The 25,919-nt window shown below is 34.2% G+C and overlaps 2 protein-coding genes and 5 non-coding genes across 9 annotated transcripts; all 7 read right to left on the bottom strand.

The window, feature by feature from the left end:
• Positions 1–6,114: 6,114 nt before the first annotated feature.
• Positions 6,115–6,207, bottom strand: LOC138872273 (small nucleolar RNA Z101). The gene has a single exon (XR_011400740.1). It is a non-coding gene; the product is annotated as a small nucleolar RNA Z101 (small nucleolar RNA).
• Positions 6,208–6,267: 60 nt separating this feature from the next.
• On the bottom strand, positions 6,268–6,353 carry LOC138872288 (small nucleolar RNA snoR14). Its single transcript, XR_011400751.1, has one exon. It is a non-coding gene; the product is annotated as a small nucleolar RNA snoR14 (small nucleolar RNA).
• A 162-nt stretch (positions 6,354–6,515) lies between these two features.
• Positions 6,516–6,596, bottom strand: LOC138872280 (small nucleolar RNA U61). Its single transcript, XR_011400743.1, has one exon. It is a non-coding gene; the product is annotated as a small nucleolar RNA U61 (small nucleolar RNA).
• Positions 6,597–6,708: 112 nt separating this feature from the next.
• On the bottom strand, positions 6,709–6,809 carry LOC138872268 (small nucleolar RNA Z43). Its single transcript, XR_011400735.1, has one exon. It is a non-coding gene; the product is annotated as a small nucleolar RNA Z43 (small nucleolar RNA).
• A 101-nt stretch (positions 6,810–6,910) lies between these two features.
• LOC138872266 (small nucleolar RNA snR60/Z15/Z230/Z193/J17) lies at positions 6,911–7,004 on the bottom strand. Its single transcript, XR_011400733.1, has one exon. It is a non-coding gene; the product is annotated as a small nucleolar RNA snR60/Z15/Z230/Z193/J17 (small nucleolar RNA).
• Positions 7,005–12,022: 5,018 nt separating this feature from the next.
• On the bottom strand, positions 12,023–17,608 carry LOC104210604 (protein CONTINUOUS VASCULAR RING 1-like). Its single transcript, XM_009759548.2, has 7 exons — positions 17,247–17,608; positions 14,829–14,881; positions 13,850–13,959; positions 13,397–13,564; positions 13,204–13,301; positions 12,871–12,997; positions 12,023–12,406 (listed from the first exon to the last, which is right to left on the bottom strand). Exons 1-7 carry the CDS (start codon positions 17,400–17,402, stop codon positions 12,324–12,326), a joined length of 795 nt encoding a protein of 264 aa, XP_009757850.1. The 5' UTR covers positions 17,403–17,608; the 3' UTR covers positions 12,023–12,323.
• A 1,958-nt stretch (positions 17,609–19,566) lies between these two features.
• Positions 19,567–24,211, bottom strand: LOC104210603 (uncharacterized). Of its 3 annotated transcripts, XM_009759546.2 has the most exons (5): positions 24,013–24,211; positions 22,993–23,028; positions 21,368–22,903; positions 21,024–21,168; positions 19,567–20,557 (listed from the first exon to the last, which is right to left on the bottom strand). In XM_009759546.2, exons 3-5 carry the CDS (start codon positions 22,898–22,900, stop codon positions 19,920–19,922), a joined length of 2,316 nt encoding a protein of 771 aa, XP_009757848.1. In that variant the 5' UTR covers positions 22,901–22,903; positions 22,993–23,028; positions 24,013–24,211; the 3' UTR covers positions 19,567–19,919. The 3 variants fall into 3 exon arrangements, with proteins under 3 accessions (XP_009757848.1, XP_009757845.1, XP_009757847.1); XM_009759543.2 differs by lacking the exon at positions 22,993–23,028; XM_009759545.2 differs by lacking the exon at positions 24,013–24,211 and having other exon boundaries at positions 22,993–23,998.
• Positions 24,212–25,919: the final 1,708 nt, after the last annotated feature.

Consider the following 25,919-nt stretch of genomic DNA (forward strand, 5'->3'; position numbering starts at 1 on the left):
GCATGTGGTTATCCATTCTTGTTTCCAAGAGTGTAACCATGCAAGGGTGGTGAGTGTCGATCATCTCCCTGAAGTGCATCCTGAAGTTATCTCTATTACCCCCTCTTGCGTTCCAGATTATGAAAGAAATGACCCTATTCATGTTTAGATTCCACTTGTGTAGGTCCCTATTCTCTTGCACCCTTGGTGCATGTATTGGGTTCCTCCTCTAAAATGGAACTAGTATCATTGCATGATGTCCCACAATTGGGTCTGCTGAGGGCCTAATATCCATGGTGCACTTGTAGAGTGCCACCAGACACTTGAGAATCTGCCTCTGTTCTTGCCTTTCCATGAAGATGAATACTTTTATCTCGTCTAGGTTTGAACTTTCCATTGTCAGTTCTGGGATTAAGTTGATATCCTCCGCTGCTTCTTCCATTAGTTCCTCTTGGGGAGGTATGTTGTTTGGTGCATGGGGGTGTACTGGAGGTTGCTGAGTGTTTGGATGAACATGTTGTGCATTTGGAGCTAGGTTCTGGGCTGCATGGGCATCCCATGGTGTGAAGATGGGATTGATGTTGGTAGAAATTTCTGGGGTGAAGAAGGGCAGGTCTAGTGGTAGAGGGTTTTGGATTGGAACAAAGTGTGGGGGGTTGATTCCATTCCCCCATCAAAGTCTGAGATGCAGTTAGTGGTAGGTTTGGTGCAATTGGATGGAGAACATTGTTCAGCCAAAGATGATTTATATAGTTGTTCATTGACAACCGTATCCCTTCCGAGATCAGTTGCGCAAGATAGTGAGAGTTGTGGATCACGATCACTGTCTCTCTCCCATTCAACATGATGTTGAAGGAGATGGCATGTCCCATTAGGCCCAGTTCCACCAGGAAAGTGGTTGGTGGTTCTTCGGCATTGGGGGTTGAATGAAGATTGTGGGGGGGGGTGTTTGTTTGTGGGTTGTTGGTTTGCCATTGAGAGTGAGTGGTTCAGGCGTATGATTTGAAGAATCCTGAATCTTCGCCTGTTGGAAGGTGGTAGTCTTGGCATTTTCTGATGATGGTGTGAGACTTATAGAAGGAGTTGGGATCTTGTTGTTGCCTTGGTAATTTACAGTATCAGTTTCAATGATTGAAAAATCCTTTTGCATGCTATTTGTAAGGGATAGCGTATTGGGTGTGTGTTGGCGGGTAGCAGCTAGGTTTTGATCTACGTGTTTTATGGTATTGGCCATTTAGAGAGGGGTTGTCGTAGTGTGACAGGTGTGTTGTTTTATTAGAAGCATGCAATGGATAATTATGTAATGTTTTAGGGGATTTTCAGTAGTAGGGATGTTATTTGGAGGGGAGGGGTTACTTAGTTTCGATAGAATGTTGGGGGTGTAGGGCCTACTGTTAGGCTCGTGGCTAGTGCTTTTTTCCCCATGTGGATATAGGATCATTAGTATCTTGATTAGTGTAAATCTGGTGTTTGGTTTTATCCAAAACCATGTCTTGTTCCATTAAGGAGGAAAATTGGTTTTTGACAAGGGTAGGGTTTTGTCTAATGGGTTCATTATCAATTTTGTTAGGCAGATTTATTCCAGTTAGATTTTCCCCTGATTGATTCATATTTTGACGAACTTTGTAATTGAGAGTTTGGGTGGATAAGAACTTACCTGTAGTGCATAAAAAATGTTTACATTGATACTTGTTCTTGCTGGAGGATCCTTGATTTTGATCGTCCCTTGTCTTTTTTTCCCCTTATTGAAGCTAATTGTCTTCCACTCTTCCTTGGAAGTTGATTGTTGTTCTTGCATGGCACTATTTTCCCCTTTTCTTTGCTCTTCTCGTTACTATTGAAGGTTCTGCTTGTTTCTACCTTATTTTGCATTCACTAGTCGAATGGCCAAGGTAACCACAGTTTTTGCATAAGAGTCTTTCACACTCATAAAGAATTTCTTGTTTATGGGACCCAATCCATACACTGGATTTAGCTTGTTTGTGTAAAGGAAGTTCGACACAGATCCTTGCATAACGCCTACGTAAAGCTGCTGAAGTGCAGACGTCCACTTTTAGCAATCGACCAATTGTGTTTCCCACTTTTTATAGTATCTTCTCATCATAGAACTCTGTGGGGAGCTGTGGTAAACGTATCCAAATAGCAGTGAGAGTTTGATTTGCTTTTGAAGGGACAAAGTTGGGTTCCTATCGTCTAGGTTTGAACTTTCCATTATCAGTTCTGGGATTAAGTTGATATCCTCCGCTGCTTCTTCCATTAGTTCCTCTTGGGGAGGTATGTTGTTTGGTGCATGGTGGTGTACTGGAGGTTGCTGAGTGTTTGGATGAACATGTTGTGCATTTGGAGCTAGGTTCTGGGCTGCATGGGCATCCCATGGTGTGAAGATGGGATTGATGTTGGTAGAAATTTCTGGGGTGAAGAAGGGCAGGTCTAGTGGTAGAGGGTTTTGGATTGGAACAAAGTGTGGGGGGTTGATTCCATTCCCCCATCAAAGTCTGAGATGCAGTTAGTGGTAGGTTTGGTGCAATTGGATGGAGAACATTGTTCAGCCAAAGATGATTTATATAGTTGTTCATTGACAACCGTATCCCTTCTGAGATCAGTTGCGCGAGATAGTGAGAGTTGTGGATCACGATCACTGTCTCTCTCCCATTCAACATGATGTTGAAGGAGATGTCATGTCCCATTAGGCCCAGTTCCACCAGGAAAGTGGTTGGTGGTTCTTCGGCATTGGGGGTTGAATGAAGATTGTGGGGGGGGGATGTTTGTTTGTGGGTTGTTGGTTTGCCATTGAGAGTGAGTGGTTCAGGCGTATGATTTGAAGAATCCTGAATCTTCGCCTGTTGGAAGGTGGTAGTCTTGGCATTTTCTGATGATGGTGTGAGACTTATAGAAGGAGTTGGGATCTTGTTGTTGCCTTGGTAATTTACAGTATCAGTTTCAATGATTGAAAAATCCTTTTGCATGCTATTTGTAAGGGATAGCGTATTAGGTGTGTGTTGGAGGGTAGCAGCTAGGTTTTGATCTACGTGTTTTATGGTATTGGCCATTTAGAGAGAGGGGTTGTCGTAGTGTGACAGGTGTGTTGTTTATTAGAAACATGCAATGGATAATTATGTAATGTTTTAGGGGGTTTTTCAGTAGTAGGGATGTTATTTGGGGGGGAGGGGTTACTTAGTTTCGATAGAATGTTGGGGGTGTAGGGCCTACTGTTAGGCTCGTGGCTAGTGCTTTTTTCCCCAGTCGATAGATAAGTGGATATAGGATCATTAGTATCTTGATTAGTGTAAATCTGGTGTTTGGTTTCATCCAAAACCATGTCTTGTTCCATTAAGGAGGAAAATTGGTTTTTGACAAGGGTAGGGTTTTGTCTAATGGGTTCATTATCAATTTTGTTAGGCAGATTTATTCCAGTTAGATTTTCCCCTGATTGATTCATATTTTGACGAACTTTGTAATTGAGAGTTTGGGTGGATAAGAACTTACCTGTAGTAGCATAAAAAATGGTTACATTGATACTTGTTCTTGCTGGAGGATCCTTGATTTTGATCGTCCCCTGTCTTTTTTTCCCCTTATTGAGCTAATTGTCTTCCACTCTTCCTTGGCTGTTGATTGTTGTTCTTGCATGGCACTATTTCCCCCTTTTCCTTGCTCTTCTCGTTACTATTGAAGGTTCTGCTTGTTTCTACCTTATTTTGCATTCACTAGTCGAATGGCCAAGGTAACCACAGTTTTTGCATAAGAGTCTTTCACACTCATAAAGAATTTCTTGTTTATGGGACCCAATCCATACACTGGATTTAGCTTGTTTGTGTAAAGGAAGTTCGACACAGATCCTTGCATAACGCCTACGTAAAGCTGATGAAGTGCAGACGTCCACTTTTAGCAATCGACCAATTGTGTTTCCCACTCTTTATAGTATCTTCTCATCATAGAACTCTGTGGGGAGCTGTGGTAAACGTATCCAAATAGCAGTGAGAGTTTGATTTGCTTTTGAAGGGACAAAGTTGGGTTCCTATCGTTGTACTGATAAGAAGTGCCCAAAGATAAACCAGGACCGTTGTGTAGAGCATTAGTCATGCTTTCTTCTTTAGTGAGCATTAGTCATTAGTCCTCACTGAGGTCAATTAGAGGAAAGGGTTCCGACGATTTCCAGATCTCATTCAGTTTTCTTTTTAATATTTGGTGCAATATTTTTTTACCTTGAAGGTTGATAATGACTGAAAATCTCCATGGAGGTTTTGGAGAGACTTCCTCTTGGTTATTGATTGGTTCCATTGATGGCTGGTAAAGGTTTAACTGTGGAAGATCAATTGTGTTTTCTACTTTTAGTTGAATCTCAAATTGCAACAAAATTCTATTACATTTCTTCAATTTCATACGTCAATCTAGACTATCATAAAAATATAAAAAATCCATTTCGCGCTTGATCACTTCAAAGAAACGATAGAGTAATTGATAGGGTATATCTTAGAAAATAGTGCCATCAGGCATCAAGTTTACGATATGGCATTCATCAATTTTCCTTTCACAAAAAATGTAAAATAGATTTAAATAACACAATTTCACAACTTAAATGAGAAATCGAGCATCAATAATCACAATATTTTGAAGCTAAACGTAGCATTTTTACGTACTAATGATTCTAACCCTTACCATTGTAAAGTTTGGAGAGGGATAAAATGTACACAACCTTTACTATTTTGGGGACAAAAATGGTAAAATTTAGGGAGACACTATTTTTCTTCCCATTTACTATTCCCCATTAAAATATTATTATTATTTACTCATATAATTTATATTTTTATATATACATAATTGTGTTTATATAATATATTTACCTAATTAATTTTTCATTTTATTTGACATATAATTTTAAAAAATTAATTATCATGCATCTATCTTTTTATGTAAAATTGATGGGTAATTTTATTATGAGTTATAATTGTATAAAAAATACATTAAAATTAGAAATACATTAAAATTGAAACTACCTTAAATAATTGTTTACAAATTATTAGTTAATCTACAATAATTGCTTACAAATTACATTATTTAAAATTTTATAAAATTATTTTAATAAAAATTACAAATTAATGAAAATAAATATGAAATATATTTAATAAAAAATTAAAATTTAAATGAAAGATAATAATATAATATAGAAGAAAAAAATATTAAAAATTATTTTCTTTTGAGAAAAAATGAAGGAATGATTGAAATAAATTGTCCTCGCAATGAGAACCTACCTAGCAAAGGTTGGAAATGCCCTTATATCCAACCTACCCCATTTTTTGGTCCCCAAAATAAAAAATTTCAAATTTTGGGAACAACTTACTCCAACCATTCCTCAATTTTTTTTCCCCAAAAGAAAATATTTTTTTTACATTTTTCTCTCTTTTATATTATATTATTATGATTACTATCTTTCATTTAAATTTTATTTTTTAATTTTCATTAAACAAATTCTATCTTTTATTTTAATTAATTTCTAATTTTCATTAAAACAATTTCATAAATTAAAATAATATAATTTATAAGCAATTCATTCAAAATATTACATAAATATTCAACTTTAACCTCTAGTATTCTACCATAAATGATGTATTAATGCATTACGCTCATTCTCAATTATCATGTTGACCAATATAATACATATAGTTAGTATAACATTAACTTACAATTTTACATAAAAATAATAAATACACGAAAATTAATTTATCAAAATTATACACTAAAGTTAAAATGTAAAACTAATATTATAAGGATATTACATAAATATAATTATGTATATATAAAGAGATAAATTAAAAGAAATAATAATGGAATAATAATAAAATATGTATAAATAGTAACAAGAGAAATGAACAGTAACTGGATAAATATGAACACTATTCAAACCCGTTTTTGGAGACAAAAAATGAGGGAGGATTAGAGCTCTATTATGGCAAATATTGCCCCTATTATTAAAAAATGGGAAGGATGGGAGATGACCTCAAAACTGATTAAATTTCTCTTTTCAAGATCGAGATTGCTGCTAACATTTTAGGATCCTCAACTAAAATATATTCTAAAGTCAAATTTTATTTTAATAAGTATTACTAACAGTTAACGGTAAAAAAGACACAAATTTTTTAAGGGCATCAGTTCTCCAAGGTTATAGCATCAATAAAAATTCAGACGCAAATTACCCATTTACGATATAATAAGATTCATCATTTGCCCCTTAAATTTTTTTAATTATAAAAAAATAATAAACAAAAAAGACAGTTAAAAGGAGTTTAATTAAAGATCAGAACCTGTCGGGATTCACTCTTTACATCATGATAATGTATTCAGTGGATTGACAGACATGAATTCTATCATCACTTCTTTCCTCCTCAATAAATTACAATTATCAAATAACCATTAAAATTCAGTATCGCTAAAATTGTAAAAGTAATTAAAAACTACGTTTAATAAATATTTAGCACTAATTCAAAAGTACTGAAATTTAATAGTTATAAATATTAAAATAGTAAAAAAAATGATTAAAAGTGCTCAGAACTTCTTAGAGGGTAGTGTAAACCATCACAGACCAAAAGTCTCCGACACAAATGAAATTTTCATCATAGCACCACAAAGGCCAAAAATAATTTTTTTTTTTTGAATAAATGAAATATAAAATTACAAATTTAACTAAACATATAATAAAAATAAGTGAATTAAATATAAGAATTTTAAATTGGAGGACTCAGTTTATGGGTGGTGATATATCAGAATGGTCGTCAAGGTAGTTTTTAAATACCATTACGACGAACGAGACCAATTGATATGAGTCGTCACTGTCCAATTAACCATTTTAATGTAAAAAATTTAACCAAAATAATTTACCTAAAAGCAAAAAATTAGCATTTTAAATATTTTACATTTTATTTAATCTAAGTGAAGAAAGAGTCATCAGATAGGAGCGAAAGACTAAAAAGAAGTTTTAAAATCATAAAAGATTTCATTTGAACTATGCTTCTAATCATCATATGACCCAGTAATATAATAAAAGGATTAACGAGAAAAATAAATAGAAATAAAATATTTATTGGCCTCATAGAGAAGATTAGGTTAACAACATGATAAATTCAGACATATGCTTGTCTATAAAAGAATTTTAATCATTGGCCAAAATGATAATTAACACAAATAAATTTTAAAAAAAATCACAGCTAGAAAATAAATGGATTTTTGAGAACTATGTTTGAGCTGAAAGCAAAAAAATGAAGGGGCAGAGCTTACCAATGGACGAGCTGAACCAGTAAAACCCTAGAGAGCAGAAGAGAGAATGATTAGCCTTTGGGAAGGAAGTTGCTTTATATAGAAAAGAATGAAGGGGGCTAGGGTTTTAGGCTTAGGTTTTGGAGAGAGGTTTTGCTGGATTGGGCCGCAATACTGATGGGCCTGTTGTGTGGGCTAACGGCAATTTGCTTGGTCAAAAATCACTTTTAGCTCACTGTCGAAATTATTTATATTCAATAGTCGCAAAAATATATAAAATTTATATAAAATATATATATATAACAAAAACAAATCTAGTATATTCCCACCAGGTGAGGTCTGGGGAAGGTAGTCTGTACGCAGACTTTACCCCCACCTAATAGGTAGAGAGGCTGTTTCCAATAGACCCTCGGCTTAGGAAGGGATATATATATATATATATATATATATATATATATATATATAACCTTAATACTAGAAGAAAATGAAGACAAGGATATATTAGAAAAAGACTATACTTTAATAGATATCGAAACAGAATTATATAATTTTAAAACAGGAATTAAAAAAAATAGGAATAATAAAAAATGAAAAGGATCTAGATAATATAATAAAAATATTAGATGAAATAGAAATAATAGGAGAAAAACCTTTAAAACATTGGGAAAATAATAAAGTTATGTGTAAATTAGATATAATTATATATAATTAAAACAGCTTCAATAGAAGCTACAAATCAATATTTAGAAGACTTTAAAATTCAAATTAAAGAACTCATGAATTTAGGAGTGATAAGGAGATCTACTTCTAAACATAGGTCAGCAACCTTCATGGTTAGAAATCATAGTGAAATAACAAGAGAAAAAGCAAGAATGGTAATAAACTAGTTTCTGCAGATCAACTGTGTATACAACACAAAGTTATGACAAACATGAATATAAAAAGAAAAAAATATAGAAAATATAAACCTCAATATAATAGGGGATATAATAGAAAAAATTATTATATCAAATCTCCGGGTTTATATCCTCAAAGCCAGAGTTAAAACTGTTACTTACCTCAACAACATAAAATCCTACTCCGGGATGCCCTCGTCTCTGGACACGGTCTCCAAAAGCTCTGAATCTAACCATAATCAGATTAATACCATCAACATGTGCTAAAGAATCAAATTCTACAATAAAAACTACAAAATATACCAAAAATCTGAAATCGGTCAAAATCGGGCTCACGTCGGTCAAAAATGGCAGAATCAAAACCCTCGTCCTCTCCCGAGTCTAACATATAAAATTTATCAAAATCGGACTCCATTTGGTCCCTCAAATCCCTACCTAAAACTCTCCAAAACTCAAGCCCTGACTCCCTCAATTTCACGTTGAAATCATCAATCAAATCCCAAAAACGAAGATGAATTCATGAAATATAACCAAAACCGAGTATAGAACACTTACCCCAATCCCTATGGTGAAAATCGCCCAAATCCTAGCTCCCCAACTCAAAATATGACTGAATGAATAAACCCTTATTTTATATATTTTTCTGCCTGATATTCTGCCTCGTTTCTCATGCCAAATGATCTCGAAACTCGCTTTTTATACTTCCAATGGATTCCTTGTGAAATTCTAGTCAAGTTAGGCTGTTGAATCACTCAATTTGACCTTATAATGAATGAGATATGTTGGTTTCAATATTTGCAAATAGTGCAGATTTTTAAATACGTTGTCAGTGACAATTTTGTAATTAAACTGAAAAATCCGGCAAACTAATTCCAAATTCGACGATTCTTTTTGCTACGGGTCTATTATTATGACACAGATCTAATGCTTCAATCAAAAAAAATTGGAGCTCGTTTGGTCAATATGATATCATTTATGCTTGAAGAAACGGTATCGAAACATAAGAAAAACGAGCGCAACACAACCCAAACCTATCCGAATCTCACCTGAGACCCTCGGGACCTCAACCAATAATTTCAACAAGTCATATATCACTACTTGAACTTAGTCGAACCTCCAAAACACCTAAAACAACACCAAAACACCAAAATCAATCTCGAATTCAAGCTTAAGTACTTTTAAACTTTCAACTTTCGCCAATTCAAGCTTAATTCTACCACGGACCTCCAAATTATATTTCGGACACACTCCTAAATCTAAAATCACCCAACGAAGCTAATCGAATCATAAAAATCCAAATCCGAATTCGTTTACTCATAAGTCACCTTCGAGTTGATTTTTCTAACTTAGCTTTCTAACTAAAAGACTAAGTATTCATTTCACTCCAAAACTTCTCCGAACCCAAACCTACCAACTCGATACAACTCAACACAGCTGAACAACACATAAATAAGCATAGATGGGAGAAATGGGGTTATAACTCTCAGAACAAGCGACCGGGTCATTAAAATGTGTTAGTTTTATTATAATTTCATATGTTAGTTTTTAAATTAAATAATTAATTTTTATAAATAAAGATCCATATATGGGTTCCATGCTCGATATTTGCGGCCTAGTAGCACCAAGATATCCTAAATTCTTTCATGTGTTAGTTTTATTATAATTTTATATGTTAGTTTGTAAATTAAATAATTAATTTTTATAATTAAATATTCACATATGGGTTCCAGACTCGATACTTGGAGTCTAGTAGCACCAATTTATTCTATGTGTTAGTTTTATTATTTTACATGTTAGTTTTATAATTTTATATGTTTGTTTGTAAATTAAATAATTAATTTTTATAATTATACAATATTTAATTATTAAAGATTCATGTATGGGTTCCAGGCTCGATATTTAAAGTCTAACATCACCAAATATATGTTGACTATAATTGGTTAGTTTGTGTTTGATCTATCCGTTATTTTAACGTATTTTTGAGTATAAGAGATACTTAAACTACAGGGAAACTACGCTAAAATACACTATATTTTACTACGCTAAAAGACACTATATTATACTACGCTAAAAGGCACTATATTTTACTACGCTAAAAGGAATTACGTTTTACTACCCTATGCATTCCGATTAACCAGTCTTTAAGCAAAAAAATAATTTAAACCAGATAAAATACAACAAATACATTATAATCACAAAAAGACATATAAAACAGTAATAGTAATTTATTAAAATTTTTATTAACAAATAATAACGATTTCATAATTTTTACGACATTAATATCTTAGTCCGCATAAAAATAATATATCAATTTAATCGCAAATAAAAAAACATAAAACAACATACAACACATTCAAAACAACTAATATGCATTATTTATATGAGTTTGGACATAAAATAAATCGGTATACCTCGAATTATGTTTTTCGGAAAGTTGAAGATTTAAAAATTTGACTCCGAAACAAGCAACCCGCAACAATAGAAGGCTTGCTAGGATGTGAGACTAACAATATATACTTTTTACGGGACGGGCAGGATCCACACGAGCTTTTTTTGGACGTTACTGGAGGGGAGGACCGTTGTTTTAAAAAAAAACAAAGGGTAAGGGGATGGGGATCTGGGCAGAAACGCGGGGGAAAGGGAAGGATTTTGTTATTTATGTACATAAAACGAGGTAATGGACCGCATTTTATATAACAGTCCGTCTGTTTATGTAAAACGCGGTTCATAACTGCATTTTACATAGAAATATAATTTTTTTTTATACTTAAAAAAGTGATTTGAGTCCAAAAGAGCCACATTTAGATTCCGAACTCATCTTGTCAGATTGTCATAACTTTAAGTACAAATTGTTCATAAATTCAAAAGGACCATCCCAAGTTCTGATGGACGAAAAAATTTAAAGTGCTCTTTCGAATAATGGGCAAAACTTGCCTTATCGCAAATCCTGACGAATCATCATATTTAATTTTAGTACAAATTGTATCATGACATTGGTGTACCAATTGTTCATGAAAACCTAACAGATTGTCATGATTTGTCTGTGTTTAAAAGTAAAAAGAATTCTTAAAATTCTCACCCGTGAGAAGCATATGATGAGACAATAAGTTCTTCATCTCTACCGCCATTAATGTATCCTTACATCAGTTTTGGTTCAACAAGTAGTTCTCAAGCCAAAATTTGTTTTTTCTTTTTGTTTATATTTTTTTAACGTGTTCTCATTCTTTTTCAAATTTTCCATATTGGTTCTCATTTTTTTTTGCGTTTTCCTCACAAATTACTTTGTAAGGAGGAGGAAGAAGGAGAAGTTTTGGCTATGGGTTCGTTGTATCCATTTGATATGGTCCTCTTATTCTTTCAAATTATCTTATGAATTTTATCTACGTTCAAGCAATCTTTTCGGTACCAAATTGGTTAACCCCAAGGTCCCCAACCACGCCATTGGAATTTTCATTTTAATTTGAAACAAATTTGTTCCTCATTCGTTCTTTTAGCTCAAACCAACTCTTGACATCGATGTTTTTCTTGGTATAAGTAGATAGCAGCAATATATTCCAACACGAACATTTCAAAAACAAAAGATCTTTTTTGTTGCATCTCACGTTTCTTACCGTCAAACCTCTCTATAAGAGCCTCGTTTGTTCCGATATTTTTCGGCTGCTATTGTAAAGTGCTATTATAGAAAATATATATTATAATATAACTTAATAATCGATTCCGAACAAAACTTGGCTTTTATAGTGAATGATTGTTATATGGGGATGCTATTATAGAGATGTCTGACTGTAGTACCACTCTCGCCAACAAAACACTCTCTCTTCACTCTTACAACTGGATCTCCCTTATAGCACAATTCTCCCTTTTCATATGCAGCAGCTTACTAAGTCGGAAACAGCGGGTACTGTTGTAAATTTGAGTATTATAGCACAGCACATTCAACATAACCTCAAAGTTAGGAGTTAAGCAAAAGGCGAGAAACCTATTAACTTAGAATTATCAACCAGCTACATTTTCAAACCATTGCTAATTCCCTACATTGTACACTGCAGCAGTTGTCACGTAAGTGACCTGAATCTAACACCTCAAATATCAAGTCAATAAGAAAAAGAAAAAAAAACCTTTCTTTTTGAAGAAGGGGAAAAAATTGATGACTGAGCACTTCTCAGATGACTGTCATCTTTACCCTCGGTTTCGGTAAGATCACCTTCTGTCAACTTGAATAATTCCTGGTTCGAGGGTTGACAGTATCTGAGGCATTGACATGCCACCAGATACAACAATCTCTGCAAAGAAGAGAAAGGAGCATGTTGGAAAGTGCATCAAGCATAAGCATGTAACTTGATCAGAAAATTATGCTCATTGCCAGATGAGAACCCTCTATTAAGAACACACATGATACTTGCAAAAAAGCTCAGGAGTAACAAACAAAGCATCATATATAACTACTCGCTACATCCCACTTTATGTGACACCAGACAGAGTACGAGGGTCAAATGATTAATTTTCTGTGTGAATTCTAGTCATCAAATCTTCAAGTTCTTTGAAATATAATACAGATATTTAGAAACTATATAAAAAGTACTGGAAGTCCCAATAGTTAACAATTCAAAGTATTTATAATGCATATGAAAAAAATAAGGTAAAAAAAAATGTCTTTGACCCTCCAAATAGTACTCCACCGTGTCACATAAAGTGGGACAAAAGGAGTATATTTTCCAGAGAATTTGACAATGAAAAAATCTCTTACCTATGCCTTCACGGACTGACAAGTTTGGTCTAATAACATCCTTTGCATTGACCAGGAATATATCACCTATGTAAAGATGATTTGTAGGAACATACACACAACATAGCTCTTCGTCTCCTGAATAGTTCTGGATTGGATGGTAAGACAGAGTATCACACAAGTGAATTTCAAGTAAAATTGATGAGATTGAGAATGTACATAATCTTTCCATTATGATTCTACTGCTATCCATGCCTACCAGGTAATTGGAAACTTGTGAATGGTGTAAACAAAAGATACAAATTAATTCTTATTATTAAGAAACAAAAGAAAAGCAGGTAATCATTGGCGTACCTGCAGGACAACAGACGAAGTAATGAACCCAAAGGCATATTCGCCGATGCGTGGATGCCTTATTATGGCAACCTCCTTGAAAGCTTGTGTATTCTGATCTGCAGTGATACAGGAGGTTATGCATCTATCGTCACTCTCCAACTGAAAGTTGTTTCGTGAAAACAGTATGAAACTGAAAATCCATAAAGCATACCTGGGGATATGGCAGAACTAATTTGCTTTGAAGCATTATAGATATGCCGAACAAATGGCATTCTTTTGATGAACCACTCCCCAAGATTCAAAACAGATGCCCCCAACCATGATGACATGAACACCCCGACCAAAAAAATAAAAGTGATTGAAGTCATAAATCCAAGACCTGATCAGAACAGCCATTGAAAAGGAGGTCATCTCCAAAGAAGAGTATCACAACTATGAGCAGCTAACATATCACAAGAACCGATACTTAACCTAACATGGCTGACATTTACATACGGTACCATAAGACTATTTGCTAATTCCTCTATAGAACAATTTCTTCTTTAGAAGAGCAATGCATTCTATGTCCAAAGAAAGATAAAGGCCATTACTTAAGACACCATGGAATGAGCCAGGGCCATTAACAACATAGAAATACAGTAAGTTGGAAGGTTCAAATGCTTACCAAAAATATCAATTCCAAGATGAGCATAGATTGGAGAGAAAAAGCCATCCACAAAATGAATAAACCACCATGTTATGTAGAAAGTGACTGCTATAGGAAATAGGATAACACTGCAAAAGGATGTGTATAAGTAACAACTTGAAAAGTAAGGAGTAAAGCAGAGTTAGAGCGTCTACTTAATCACAGGTGACAGTGAAGACAAAAACGAATATTTATAACTTATAAGCATATCATGTTACTCTTTTCCCATGACACTTACAAGCAGAGTGGATTGTGGTTTAGTTCCTTCCTAATCAAGTTTATTTCAATAGCTTCCATCCCATGGATTCTTATTAGTAAAAGCTCATATGTACAGCATAATCCAAGAAAGAAGAATAAAACAACAACTATGCCTCAGTCCCAGATAAGTTGGGGTCGGCAATACGAATCCTCATTCCTTTCATTTAGCTCAACTCATATCAAATCCAAGAAAGAAGAATGCTCCTTTTTATTGTGATAGATACGATACGTAAAGTAATTTTACTAAGTCTTTCCCATCATCATATTTACCAACAAAGGAGGGTGATACCGACACAAGTAAAACAAAATTCTAGTAATGAATTCATTTTAATAGCTGATACAAGTCACAACAACTCTGATGCTTTTTAATGTTCCAAGATTGATTGTCTTAGTTCTGTTAGCAGAAAGCCCATCTATTCAAATCAGTCGTAACAGAAGCTAGAAAGTGGGTAGTGTACTCATCAAGGACCTTGAAAAGTACAAACCCCTAAACTCTTATAACAGAAGCTAGAAGATAGGAAGTAGAATCCTGGATCAGTTCTTCTGTAGACCTTGATCTTTGCTCAACTAGTTCTTGTAAATCATTCTTGTGACACTTTGCTGCTTCTTCCTAAACTTTATTTTCCAACAGCAAGGAACCAGGTAAACAGATACAGCCTATATCTAGATCAGAGGGAAGATTGAAGAGAACCATTTTTACCATCCAGTCATGAATTTCTTAGAAGCCCAGCTCCTAACAACTTTAGAGAAAGTCTGCAGTTGCAAAAAATATATACAACTTTTGTCAGATGAATAAAAGAGAATTCATGCTTAAAATATGGAAATAGAAGGAACAACATGGTAATATTCCCAGTGATCAGTCCAGTCACTATAAAATTAAGCTCAAGAAATGAATAGCAAGCAAACTAATGTATAAGCTACAAGAACAGACTTTGGCGCAGTCATCAGATTTAGCTTTGTGATGCAAGTGCATGTACCAGAGGCAAAGAGAAGAGGAGAAGGAATCAGATAAGAAGTCGAGAAGAAGAGAGAGATAAGAAAAGTAAATGTCAATCAGAGATATAAGGAAAAGAGACCAGCAATAACCAAAAAGATTGCTCCCAACAGCACATAAAACAGTAATGCAGAAGTCAAAGGCCCTACGATTCACCTTACATTTATGTGCAAAACAGCAGGTGTGTAATCAGTTAAACAACTAATCAAGTACGGTACATGTGATAAACTCTTCTGAGAAAGGGGGCTTATATCATTTTGATATAATACATTTTCCAGGAAAATTGATGGAATTCTTTTTGACTTTTGGTCATTTTAACATGTTAAGAAAAACATTATGCACACAAGTTATATCTTTTAAGGGCACTAGTATATTGTGTTTAGATAACCGAAGGGGCACCAGTATATTTTCAGCTATAATTATCTCTATTTCTACTCCATACCAATTACTTCCACCAATGTATAATCACTATTTTCATTTTTGTTCCTCATTGCTCATAAGGATCACCAAGCATCACTCCCACGCTCCACCTGCCACCATCTGGTACTATTAGAAGCTACCAACTGTTTTACCCATCAAATGTTATGTCAGATTAACCCTAAATTGATCGATCTAACACCCGTTCAAATGTAATCTAGCACAAAGACTGGCATAAATATCACCAGATATAAAGGAATGTAGCATGCCATAGATGTTATACCATGCAATGATGACAAATAGGAATGCCACATCCATCACACCTCAAACGCATGAAAATCGAATTTCTCAAGAAGTGTAGGACATCCGAATAATACATTATAATTTTTACATAAAACCTAAGTCCAACCTAAAATCACATGTAGATACACTCAAGAATCAACAAACATGTTATATAACAACTAGTCGCATCCATCAAGTATACACACATAGGTAGTATAGAAAGAATAAAATATGACTGAGCACATGTCTAACACCTAAGGAGATAAATATGCAAAGCTTTTAAAGACATTTCTGCTTCGTATGCATAAACATCAATGCACAGCAGCATATGGACGCGGACATGGAGAGCGCGTCATTTAATCATTTAATATGCTACAAATGTATTACTTTGATATATTAATCTAGTTTGTTCAGCAATTTTTTACTAAGAGGAGAAAAAAGCACAACTTAAATCATTTAAATGTAATAAAAGAGTGAGTAAAAGCAGACAAGAAGAAGTTCAATTAATATGTATGACACCCGAGTCCTCTCCTACCATAAAAGGTCAAACGTTAACACAGTTTCTCATTAACTAATTATGTTGAGTTCTTCTGAACTTCATAAATATTTTCCTTTCATACCACAAAATAAAATTTTACTTGGCAGGAAACAGTAAATAAATAAACTGAAAATTAACAGCAAGCCAGACTTCAACCAATATTTCCCGCAATCTCTATGATCAATTTCCAAACATAAGGGAAAATATTTTCTTCCATTTTTTGTAATGTAATTCGAATAATTTCTTCCATTTGCCTAAGCCTTCATCAGCACAGTTACCTCATAACCATAGGCAGATCTAGGATTTGGAATTTTGGGTTCAGATTATTTGTACATATATAGTAAGTTTCGTAACACATATATAGGGTTTGAGTGCCAAAGCTACTTAGTTCAGCAGAATCCATAACTCACACGGTACATCCACCCTTGCCTGGTATATGTGCTAGTGGGAGTTAGTAGGTACCAGGTGGAATAGTACCAAGTTAGTCCTAACACCACTGATATAAAAACAAAAATACAAAAAAAGTTTTCCCTTGGGGCGAAAAAAAAAATGCAAAAGTAACAAAATAGCCCCTTCTTCAAGCATTCCTCTTTCCCTAACTTTGAGCTCTTAATAAGTAACTGCCAGCATGACAATAAATTATGCTCATACAAAAGTTATCCAATTCTTTCCTTCTATAAATACTTCAACAAAATCCATTCTTAAACGCAATTTAAACTCCTAATTTACACAATTAAAACACCAAAAATCACTACCACACTTAACAAAACCCTGATCCAACATACAAATCCAGTTAAGAGCTAATCGAAACACTAAAACCCTAGCGATATTCCCAATCAAAAACAAACTATCTGAATAAGAATAATTTGAGAAATAACGGAATTAACCTCGCGGCCGGAGTGATGGTGAGAAGAGGAAGAGGAAGGCCTATTCGCGGAGTCATCGTCAACGGCGACAGCGGCGGCGGAGTGAGCCACCGGAATAAGAAGTTCACGATCTCTGCTAGAATTTGCCATTTTTATCCCCAATTTCTCATCTCCCATTTACTTATAATAAAATTTCTTTTCTTTTTGCTATGAAATAATAGTGTACAGATTTTGTAAGTGTAACAGTTCTATTTAATCTATTTTTTTTAAAAAAATACTTATATTGCTTGGTGATAGAGGAAATGTTTGGGCAGTGGGACAGAAGAGGAATTTAAGAAAAAAAATGTTGTCTTACTCTTATTAAAGTTAGCTCTAGACTCCATAATTTAATGGACTATTCAATGTTGATGAGGTATTGCGTTTGGTTTGGGCTGGGCCAGGTTGGATTTTGTCATGTTGATGAGCTGTCTCCAATTATATTTTGCCAACTCATACCATCTTTTTTTTTTAGTTTAGGTACTGAATTTAATTTCTATATATTGATAATATAAAAAATATATAGCCTAGAAAATAATACTATAAGTAACAAAATTACTTGCACCCAGTATTTATAACAAACCATGCTAATTTTTAATTAAGTCATAAATTAAGGTGCAAATGTTTATTAGTTAATGATTTAAGGATAAGAGTAGATATTTTTTCCTTTTGGTTTCCATTCGATGTCCAGTACCAATATTGGGGCCTGACTAAATACGAATTTGCACCGAGAAGTCCCACATTGAGGGGTAAAGCGCTCCTTAACAAAGACAATTTCATACCTAGGACTCGAATCCGAGACCTCTAGTGAAGGATGAATGAGTACCTACTATTCTACCACCAGCGGCGAAACCAGATATTTTTTCAAGGATGTTCAGACTTAAAATAACTAAATAAAAAATTCGACAAAGAGTGTTCAATATATGTTTTATACATTTAAAATTAATTTTTTTACTTATATACACAATATAAAGGTGGCTTCGCCCTATCTACCACAACCTTTGTTGGTATGTATCATATATTTATACGCCAACTCCGATTTTTTTTTAAAAAGAATTATTTAAACTCTAAAGTTAACTCCTATATATAATAGTAAGATTAATAACCTGAAAATTAGGCAGGTAACATGTTACAACAACAACAACAACAACCCAACAGGTAACATGTTACGATAAGTAAAAAATATTACACGGTTTGTGTATTTAAGTAAAATCACCAAAGAAATATTTGTTAGGATCAAAGACAATACTTACATTTTTTTCATTATTGTAAATGAAATGGTTGTTATATAGTACTATTTATCAAGGAAATATGAGAGGTTGAAATTTGAGAGGTTAACATGACTGTAGTTATTGTTGTGTGTTTAAGCTTTAAACAAGAATTATGATAATATTTTTATTTATACTAATCAGTCATGAAATAATTAAGTTCTGTGTAATCAAGCAACTCCTACTTTATGTATTGTGCCTTAAATAAACTTCAAAAATTATTGATACTTGCAATCATTTCAATAGAACATGTTTAAAACCGATTATGATTATTGCCCAATAATATATTCTCGATCAATTTGCGACTAACAAACTCCAAATTAAACAATGACCATATTGATAGTGCATACTCCAAAAATCTCTAATTTAGTCCTTAATTGTTGACATTTCATGAAACCAGAAAAAATAATCTTTCAATGTATCATGATAAATAGTAAATTTTAACAACAAAAGGGTAGTCCGGTGCACAAAGCATCCCTCATTAATACAGGGTCCGGAGAAAGCCTGTACTCTCAGAGGTGTGATGTAGACAGGCTAACCTAATACAAGCATTAGTGGCTGGTTCCACGGCTCGAACATTTGACCGATAGGTCATATAAAGACAACTTTATCTTACTCCAAGGCTCTCGTTACAGCAGCAAATCAATATTCTCTGTATGTATAGTTGTCCCCTTTTTCTTCCATCCTTAACCTGAGATATCGAGTTGAAATATTAAAAATGGAGAATAGAATTAGTAGGGCGAGTGGGTTGCGAACAAGGGGCGGAGCCAACCTTATAGCTGCAAGTTCGGCAGAACCTAGTAGCTTTGGCTCAAACCTTGTATTTGTGTTATAAAAATTCATTTAATATGTATAAATAGTCTATTTAGAGCCCAGTTAGTAAGAAGATTATTGTCCGAAACACATAAATTAAAAATCCTAGCTCCACCTTGATTCCAAATATGCGATACGAGATATTTGTGCAAATGCAGTTTATTGTTCCCTGGAAAAGTACAGAAGATTGATCAAGTTTGGTAAATGCAATCAAATAAATCATGTGTATAAAGACTTCATTGTATTCCCTTTTCAGCAATAAATGTACAACTCTGTCGATCAAATTCAACAACAAATTATTAGAGCTATTCAGCTTTGTGTTATTCTGCAACTCCAAAAAAAAAAACCAGCTTCTTTAATACCTTTACAACCCCCGTAAGTATAAGATTTATTATTTACACATTATGTATGTCAACCTGCTGTTCTTGAGTCGAGGGTCTATCGGAAACGACCTCTCAACCTCACACACAAGGTAGGGGTAAGGTCTACATACACCCTACCCTCCCCAGAACCACTTGTGGGATTTCACTGAGTATATTGTTGTTGTTGTGTATGTCAACCTGAATATGTACAAACACTATAGCACGAACTCAGTAAGTACATCGTCGATAATTCCACTCAAAAGATGTTTCTCAATGTCAGTCACTACTTGTTCAACCTCATCCAAAGTAAATCCATTTCTCCAACCAAGATCCCATGTTGTACTAACCACTTCATTGCACCATATATCTCTTTCATGTAAAGCATAAAGAGTACCTATTGAAAGGTTATTGCCAGCAACCTTAGTGTAACTTTTCAAGACTTCAATCTTGTCACAGATTTCATTAACCAACTTGTCAAAGGAGATGGAGATTTTCGACGTCTTAATTGGATTTTTGGATACTACCAGGGTACACTGAGACCTTTTATGTTCTAACAATTCATTGGCACAATCCAATAAGAGTGTGTTTTCTGCGACTTCATTGTCGACACTAATTGTTTTCCATACTGTTGGTTCCCATGCATCAGTATCGAAAAGCTCCTCTGCTCGACTGAGGAATGATTCGTTGCTCAACAGTATGTGTCGTGTAGTCGCTCTAGATTTAAGGTCTTCCTTTTCAGTTGAATGTAGATGAACTTGATAGCTAGTGTGCTCCATTAGGGGGATGTCATGGTCACACTGGATAAATGGCACAGTAGACTCAGATGCGAAACTTTCATCAGTATTAAGATTATCTGCAATAGAAGAAATCATTGTATGTTGTAAGTATTGTCCCACGACTAGAGATTAATCTACTCGGATCAATAACTAGAGTAGTAGAAGATACATTTCTCCGTAACTTGTAAAAATGCAAGAACCTTTTACATAATCATTTCTTTGTCGCAGTCCTCTGAAGAGATCGAATGAGGAAAGAGGTAGATGGACATATATAGAGACAGTGAACAGATGATACTAATAATGAAGTTTATGTGCCTGTCTTCAAAATGTTGAAGTGTTTAGAGCATATAAGTTTAAGCTAGATGAACTTCAGCTGCTACTTGCAGGTATCATAACCTGGTCCATTAAGCAGCAAGCTAACTGAATAAGCTCTCATAGTACACAATGAATATTTCGCGAAAGATTGCCTAAAGCACCAGATAATGCAAGATTGATATTGACTACATAACACTCAAGCCAAGCATAACGAAACAAGCGCCTTACCAATGACAACATTTTCAAAGATTTCAGTCACTTCCTCACAGGGAAGCTCTTCTGAGGATGTAATCTTGGTTATGGTTATATTACTGTCTCGATCAACTGCCTGAACAATCTGGATATTGCCATCCTTGTGTTCCATAATCTCAACCTGCATCGACATATTTCATTAGTCTTGACAAATACAAAAGAAGCTCTCTCTAAATAAAGTTCGACAGGTAAGCCACTTGTTAATGCCCCTAAAATTGTGACTATAATCTTATCCGAATAATAATAACAGTTGAGAGTAATAAAATTTATGAAAAAAATTAGTTAAGACTTCAAGATAAAAGGTATAAGGGTGCACTTACCATAGGAACAACAGAGGAACTCTTGACAGACTTTTCAGTTTTGACATTCTTCTTCCTATTTCTGGAGTTATTAGATGCAATGGCTGTGACGCGCTTTGAGATAGTGCTATTTGGCAGTGCAACAAGTTTTTCTGGTGCATTCGATTTTCGCTCAGGTTTCCTCACTTTAGCAGTAGTCCTCTTACTTTGATCCTGAAATTTAGCAGTGGTATTGAGATCAGCATTTTTCATTTCTCCAGATTTCTTCGCGCCAACAGCTTGTTGAGTTCTCCCAATCCTTTCTTCTATCGCTTCTTTCTTTGGTTGCTTAGTCTTTACAGGAGAAGAATCTCTACTCTTTGTAGAAGGCAGTTTTCCCTGAATGACAACTTCATTACTCTTTTGACCTGAAGACGTTTCAACTTTTCGTGCCTGCAATTTCCGGTATATAGTGAAATTCACAGCTGAATTCTCTTCCTTTGAGTTCCATTTTCCAAATGTCTCTTTAGTATCTGAAGGAAACTTTTGTGCCTGCATTTCTGGAGCGTACATCGGCTTCATGATCACAATAGGTGGAGCATCATCGGCGAAACTCTTCAAGAAATGAGAAACACTAGTTTGATGAGAGATCACATTATTAGATCCCTCAATACACTTGCTTCTCAAAAGGCCTTTGAATTGCATTGTTTCAATTATCCCGTCCAATGTTCTCTGTTTTGGATCCGTCCTCTGACCGATGACAGACGGCTTCGTTGCCTTTGGCAAATCTATTTCAAATACAGGCCTTCTCTGCTTCAAAACCTTATCCTTCTCTAATTGTTTCTGTGTTGTAGGAATATCTTCAAGTCCCATTAGTCTTGCTATCAAATTTGGCGCTTTCGGCTTCTCCTTTTGAATCTTTGGTGGAGAACACTCAAAAGAGGAAATTTCATGGGACTGAACCATGGAACATTGGCTTGAGCTAGTGGACGAGAAATCGGGTGATAAAACCACTTTTTTCCCATCAACAACACCAGGTTTTTCTATCGATGACTCACTCGAGGTAGTGAAACTAGTAGAGGGGAAATCGGGAGATAACTCTACTTTTCTTCTATCGATACGAGCCTTCTCTGAACCACAACATGACTGCAACAAATTTTGTCTAGCAAGACCATCTCTTATCGCTTCCCTTAACTCATCATAACAATCTCGCGAACAATCAACAGAAAATCTTGGCTTCTCAAACTCCACCTTATCGTACCAGTGATCTACAACACGTTCAGATTTCGTCCTCCCAATACCTATTCCATTCCTCATTTTCCTCAACTTTGTCATATATTCTGAAGCTTCTTGCAATTTCCCCAGCATAACTATTGACTCTTGTAAATCAAGTGCTCCTTTTAACAAATCTTTTGTAATATCCTTAGAATTCTTTTGTTTTCCAACTTTATGATTTTCCATATTTTGAGGGTCAATTTTGGATTTTTTAATTGTCTTACCTTCAATAACACCTTTGGGATTATCACAAGTGACAAATGATCTATACATAACTGATCTCAGATTATCTTGAGGCATATTCTATAACATAAGAATTCAAGTAGAATTAGTCAGAAACTGACATAAAATCTTGAAAAAACAACATAATAAGATTTGCCAAATGTACTCACATAAACTAATGAAGAAATTTTCAAAGGTTTGAGTCACTGAAAGCAGAACCAAATATAAAGAATTAGTTGCCATCTATAAAGACAAATATAAACTTCTCAAATATAGAATACATTCATCTCCTCTGAAATATTCAAATTAGAATTATGAGTATATTCATTTCATAATTCTCATTATATTCTTCCTAATCTTTAAAGAATAACTGATAAATAAGAGGAAAAGGAGACAAATGAAAGAGATGGCCACAACTGTGATAACAAAAAAAAAATATGTAACATAAAAAAAGGGCGGCCAGGTGCACTAAGCTCCTGCTATGTGCAGGGTCCAAGGAAGGGCCGGACCACAAATGTCTATTGTACGCAGCCTTAACTGCATTTCTGCAAGAGGCTATTTCCATGGCTCGAACCATGACTTAAACAACAATAATAATTACATCTCAAATGACAAAATTACAAGTTATTAAGAACACTGTAAAGCAGCTTAAAGACTCCATTGTTATCCCAATAAGTTCATGTATAAGCTGATCATATGATAAAAAAATGACCGTTTTTACCTTAGCCTCTATCCAAAAGGAGAAATGAATGAAAAAGGACCAAACAGTAATCAAATGCACAACAACAACAACAACAAATTCAGTATAATCTCACAAGCGGGGTCAGGAGAGGAGAGGGTAGTCTGTACACAGACCTTACCCCTACATAGAGGCTGTTTCCTATAAACCCGACTCAAGTAATCAAATGCACCCAAATGAATATCTTGGAACAAACAAAAAGATCCCAAGTGATGAATTTACACACACACATAGAGGTGCAAACCAAAATCTTGGAACAACCAAAAAGATTATAGTGATGAATTCACACACACAAACACACACGCACAGGTGCAAATGAAAATCTCGGAACATCACACAGAGGTGCAAATGAAAATATTGGAACAACCAAAAAGATCACAGTGATGACTTTACACACACATATATATACACACAAAATAGCACCAATAAACATATTATTATTAATTCTCACCTGGATTAGCCCTTTACATTTGTGTTAGCAAAAGAGTGAACAGACCCCAGATCCTATAACCAAAATAATAGCAGGTAAATCTTGACTTTTTTGGTTCAGTCCACCCCACTATCACAGTTACTATATGAGAATGTCCCTTTATTTTCAAGAACTTAGACTTTAAGGAATTTTCTATTTATTCAACTTTATTCTGCTTAATTAATATTAGCAATAAAAGATGGCAAATTTTAATGTGAATTGTGGGTGGTGGTTGAGGATGATGCTTACTCCCATGTGAGCTGAAGTGTACCTAAGACTAATTGGATATGGCAAAATAAAAAGGGTTATTGAAAAAATTAGACTAGAAATTATGATTAGAGAAAGGCGGATCAAGATGGAAAAACTTATTAATATTTGGCGTTTATATCCCGATAAATACATAATATTATATCTTTTATATTAATGTTATATTAGGGTAAGCTATCTACATTAATAACTGCGGAAGAAGCTATTAATGTTGCATTACAGTAGACTATTTACATACACCCTTTGTGGTGCATCCCTTCCCCGAATCCTACATAAATGCAGAATATTTTATACATCGGAATATCCTTTAAATACAAAACATATTTACTCAGTATTATAACAACAATAAATAAGGCTCACTCCTACGTAAATGGTGTCGGCTAAGTTGTTATTATTCATCATGATTCGATAGGCTTTACGCTGATTGTCAGCCTACCACAATCCTCCTTCTCTATTCGAACTTTGGACCGGCAATATAAGTAATCTCACAAAGCTAACATGCCCATAGTTATTATTTAATCATCTCCTAATATATTATTGTTATTTTTATTACGTATTTTTATGGTACTAATATATCATCTCCTATTGCTTTTTTGAGCCGAGGGTCTCCTGGAAACAGCCTCTCTACCCTTCAGGGTAGAGGTAAGGTCTGCGTACATATTACCCTCCCCAGACCCCACTTATGGGATTATACTGGGTCGTTGTTGTTGTTGTTGTTGATTAACATATATATACCTTTATTTAACACTTAATATAATTTATTACATAATAAGGTTTGATTTAAATAATACACACCAAATACAAGTAAAATTTTATTGTTACAAACTTAGGAAGAGACATGCAGCAAACTTGAGTCTGTACAACAGTACTCCCTCGGTCCATAATAAGTGATCTTTAGCCTTTTTTTGTGATCGAAAATAAGTAATTTTTTCAGATTTCAAGAATTAATTAATTATTTTTTTCTACTTTGCCCTTGAAGTAAATAGTGTTGAAATATGTGCTAGGAGTGTTTATGCGAAGAAATAGTAAAAGTTAATATGGTCAATTTCATTATTAATTAATGTTAAAAGGTGAATTTCTTAATCTGCGTAAAAACAGCAAAAAAATCACTTATTGTGGACCGGAAAGAATAACCTACACGGAGAAACAATGTCTACGAATTAATTAAATATATGTAGCCAACCGTTTGGTTGTTTTTGGAACATATTCTCTGCAGGGGACAATTTTTAATGAGGAGCTTTCAGATTGTCTGTATCATTAAATTATACAACGAGATCTTACTCCAATTACCAACGATTTTTTTTTTTGTTTCGAAAATAATTTCCTTTTATTATTGCTATACTTTATACTCCATTCAGCTCAAAATAATTGATTTTTTTCTTGTTTTCACACATACTAAGAAATTTACCTTTTAACATTAATTAACAATGAAATTGATCATATTAACATTTAATATCTCTTCACATAAATACTCCTAACACATACTCCAAGGGCAATGTAGGAAAAAAATAATTAATTCATTCTTGAAATCTGGAAAAATCACTTATTTTGAATCACAAGAAAAAAAACCAAAAAGTCACTTATTTTAGACCAGGAGTATAATAATGACTTCCCACGTTTCT

Source organism: Nicotiana sylvestris, chromosome 6 (assembly GCF_000393655.2).
Source record: "Nicotiana sylvestris chromosome 6, ASM39365v2, whole genome shotgun sequence".
Lineage (NCBI taxonomy): Eukaryota > Viridiplantae > Streptophyta > Magnoliopsida > Solanales > Solanaceae > Nicotiana > Nicotiana sylvestris.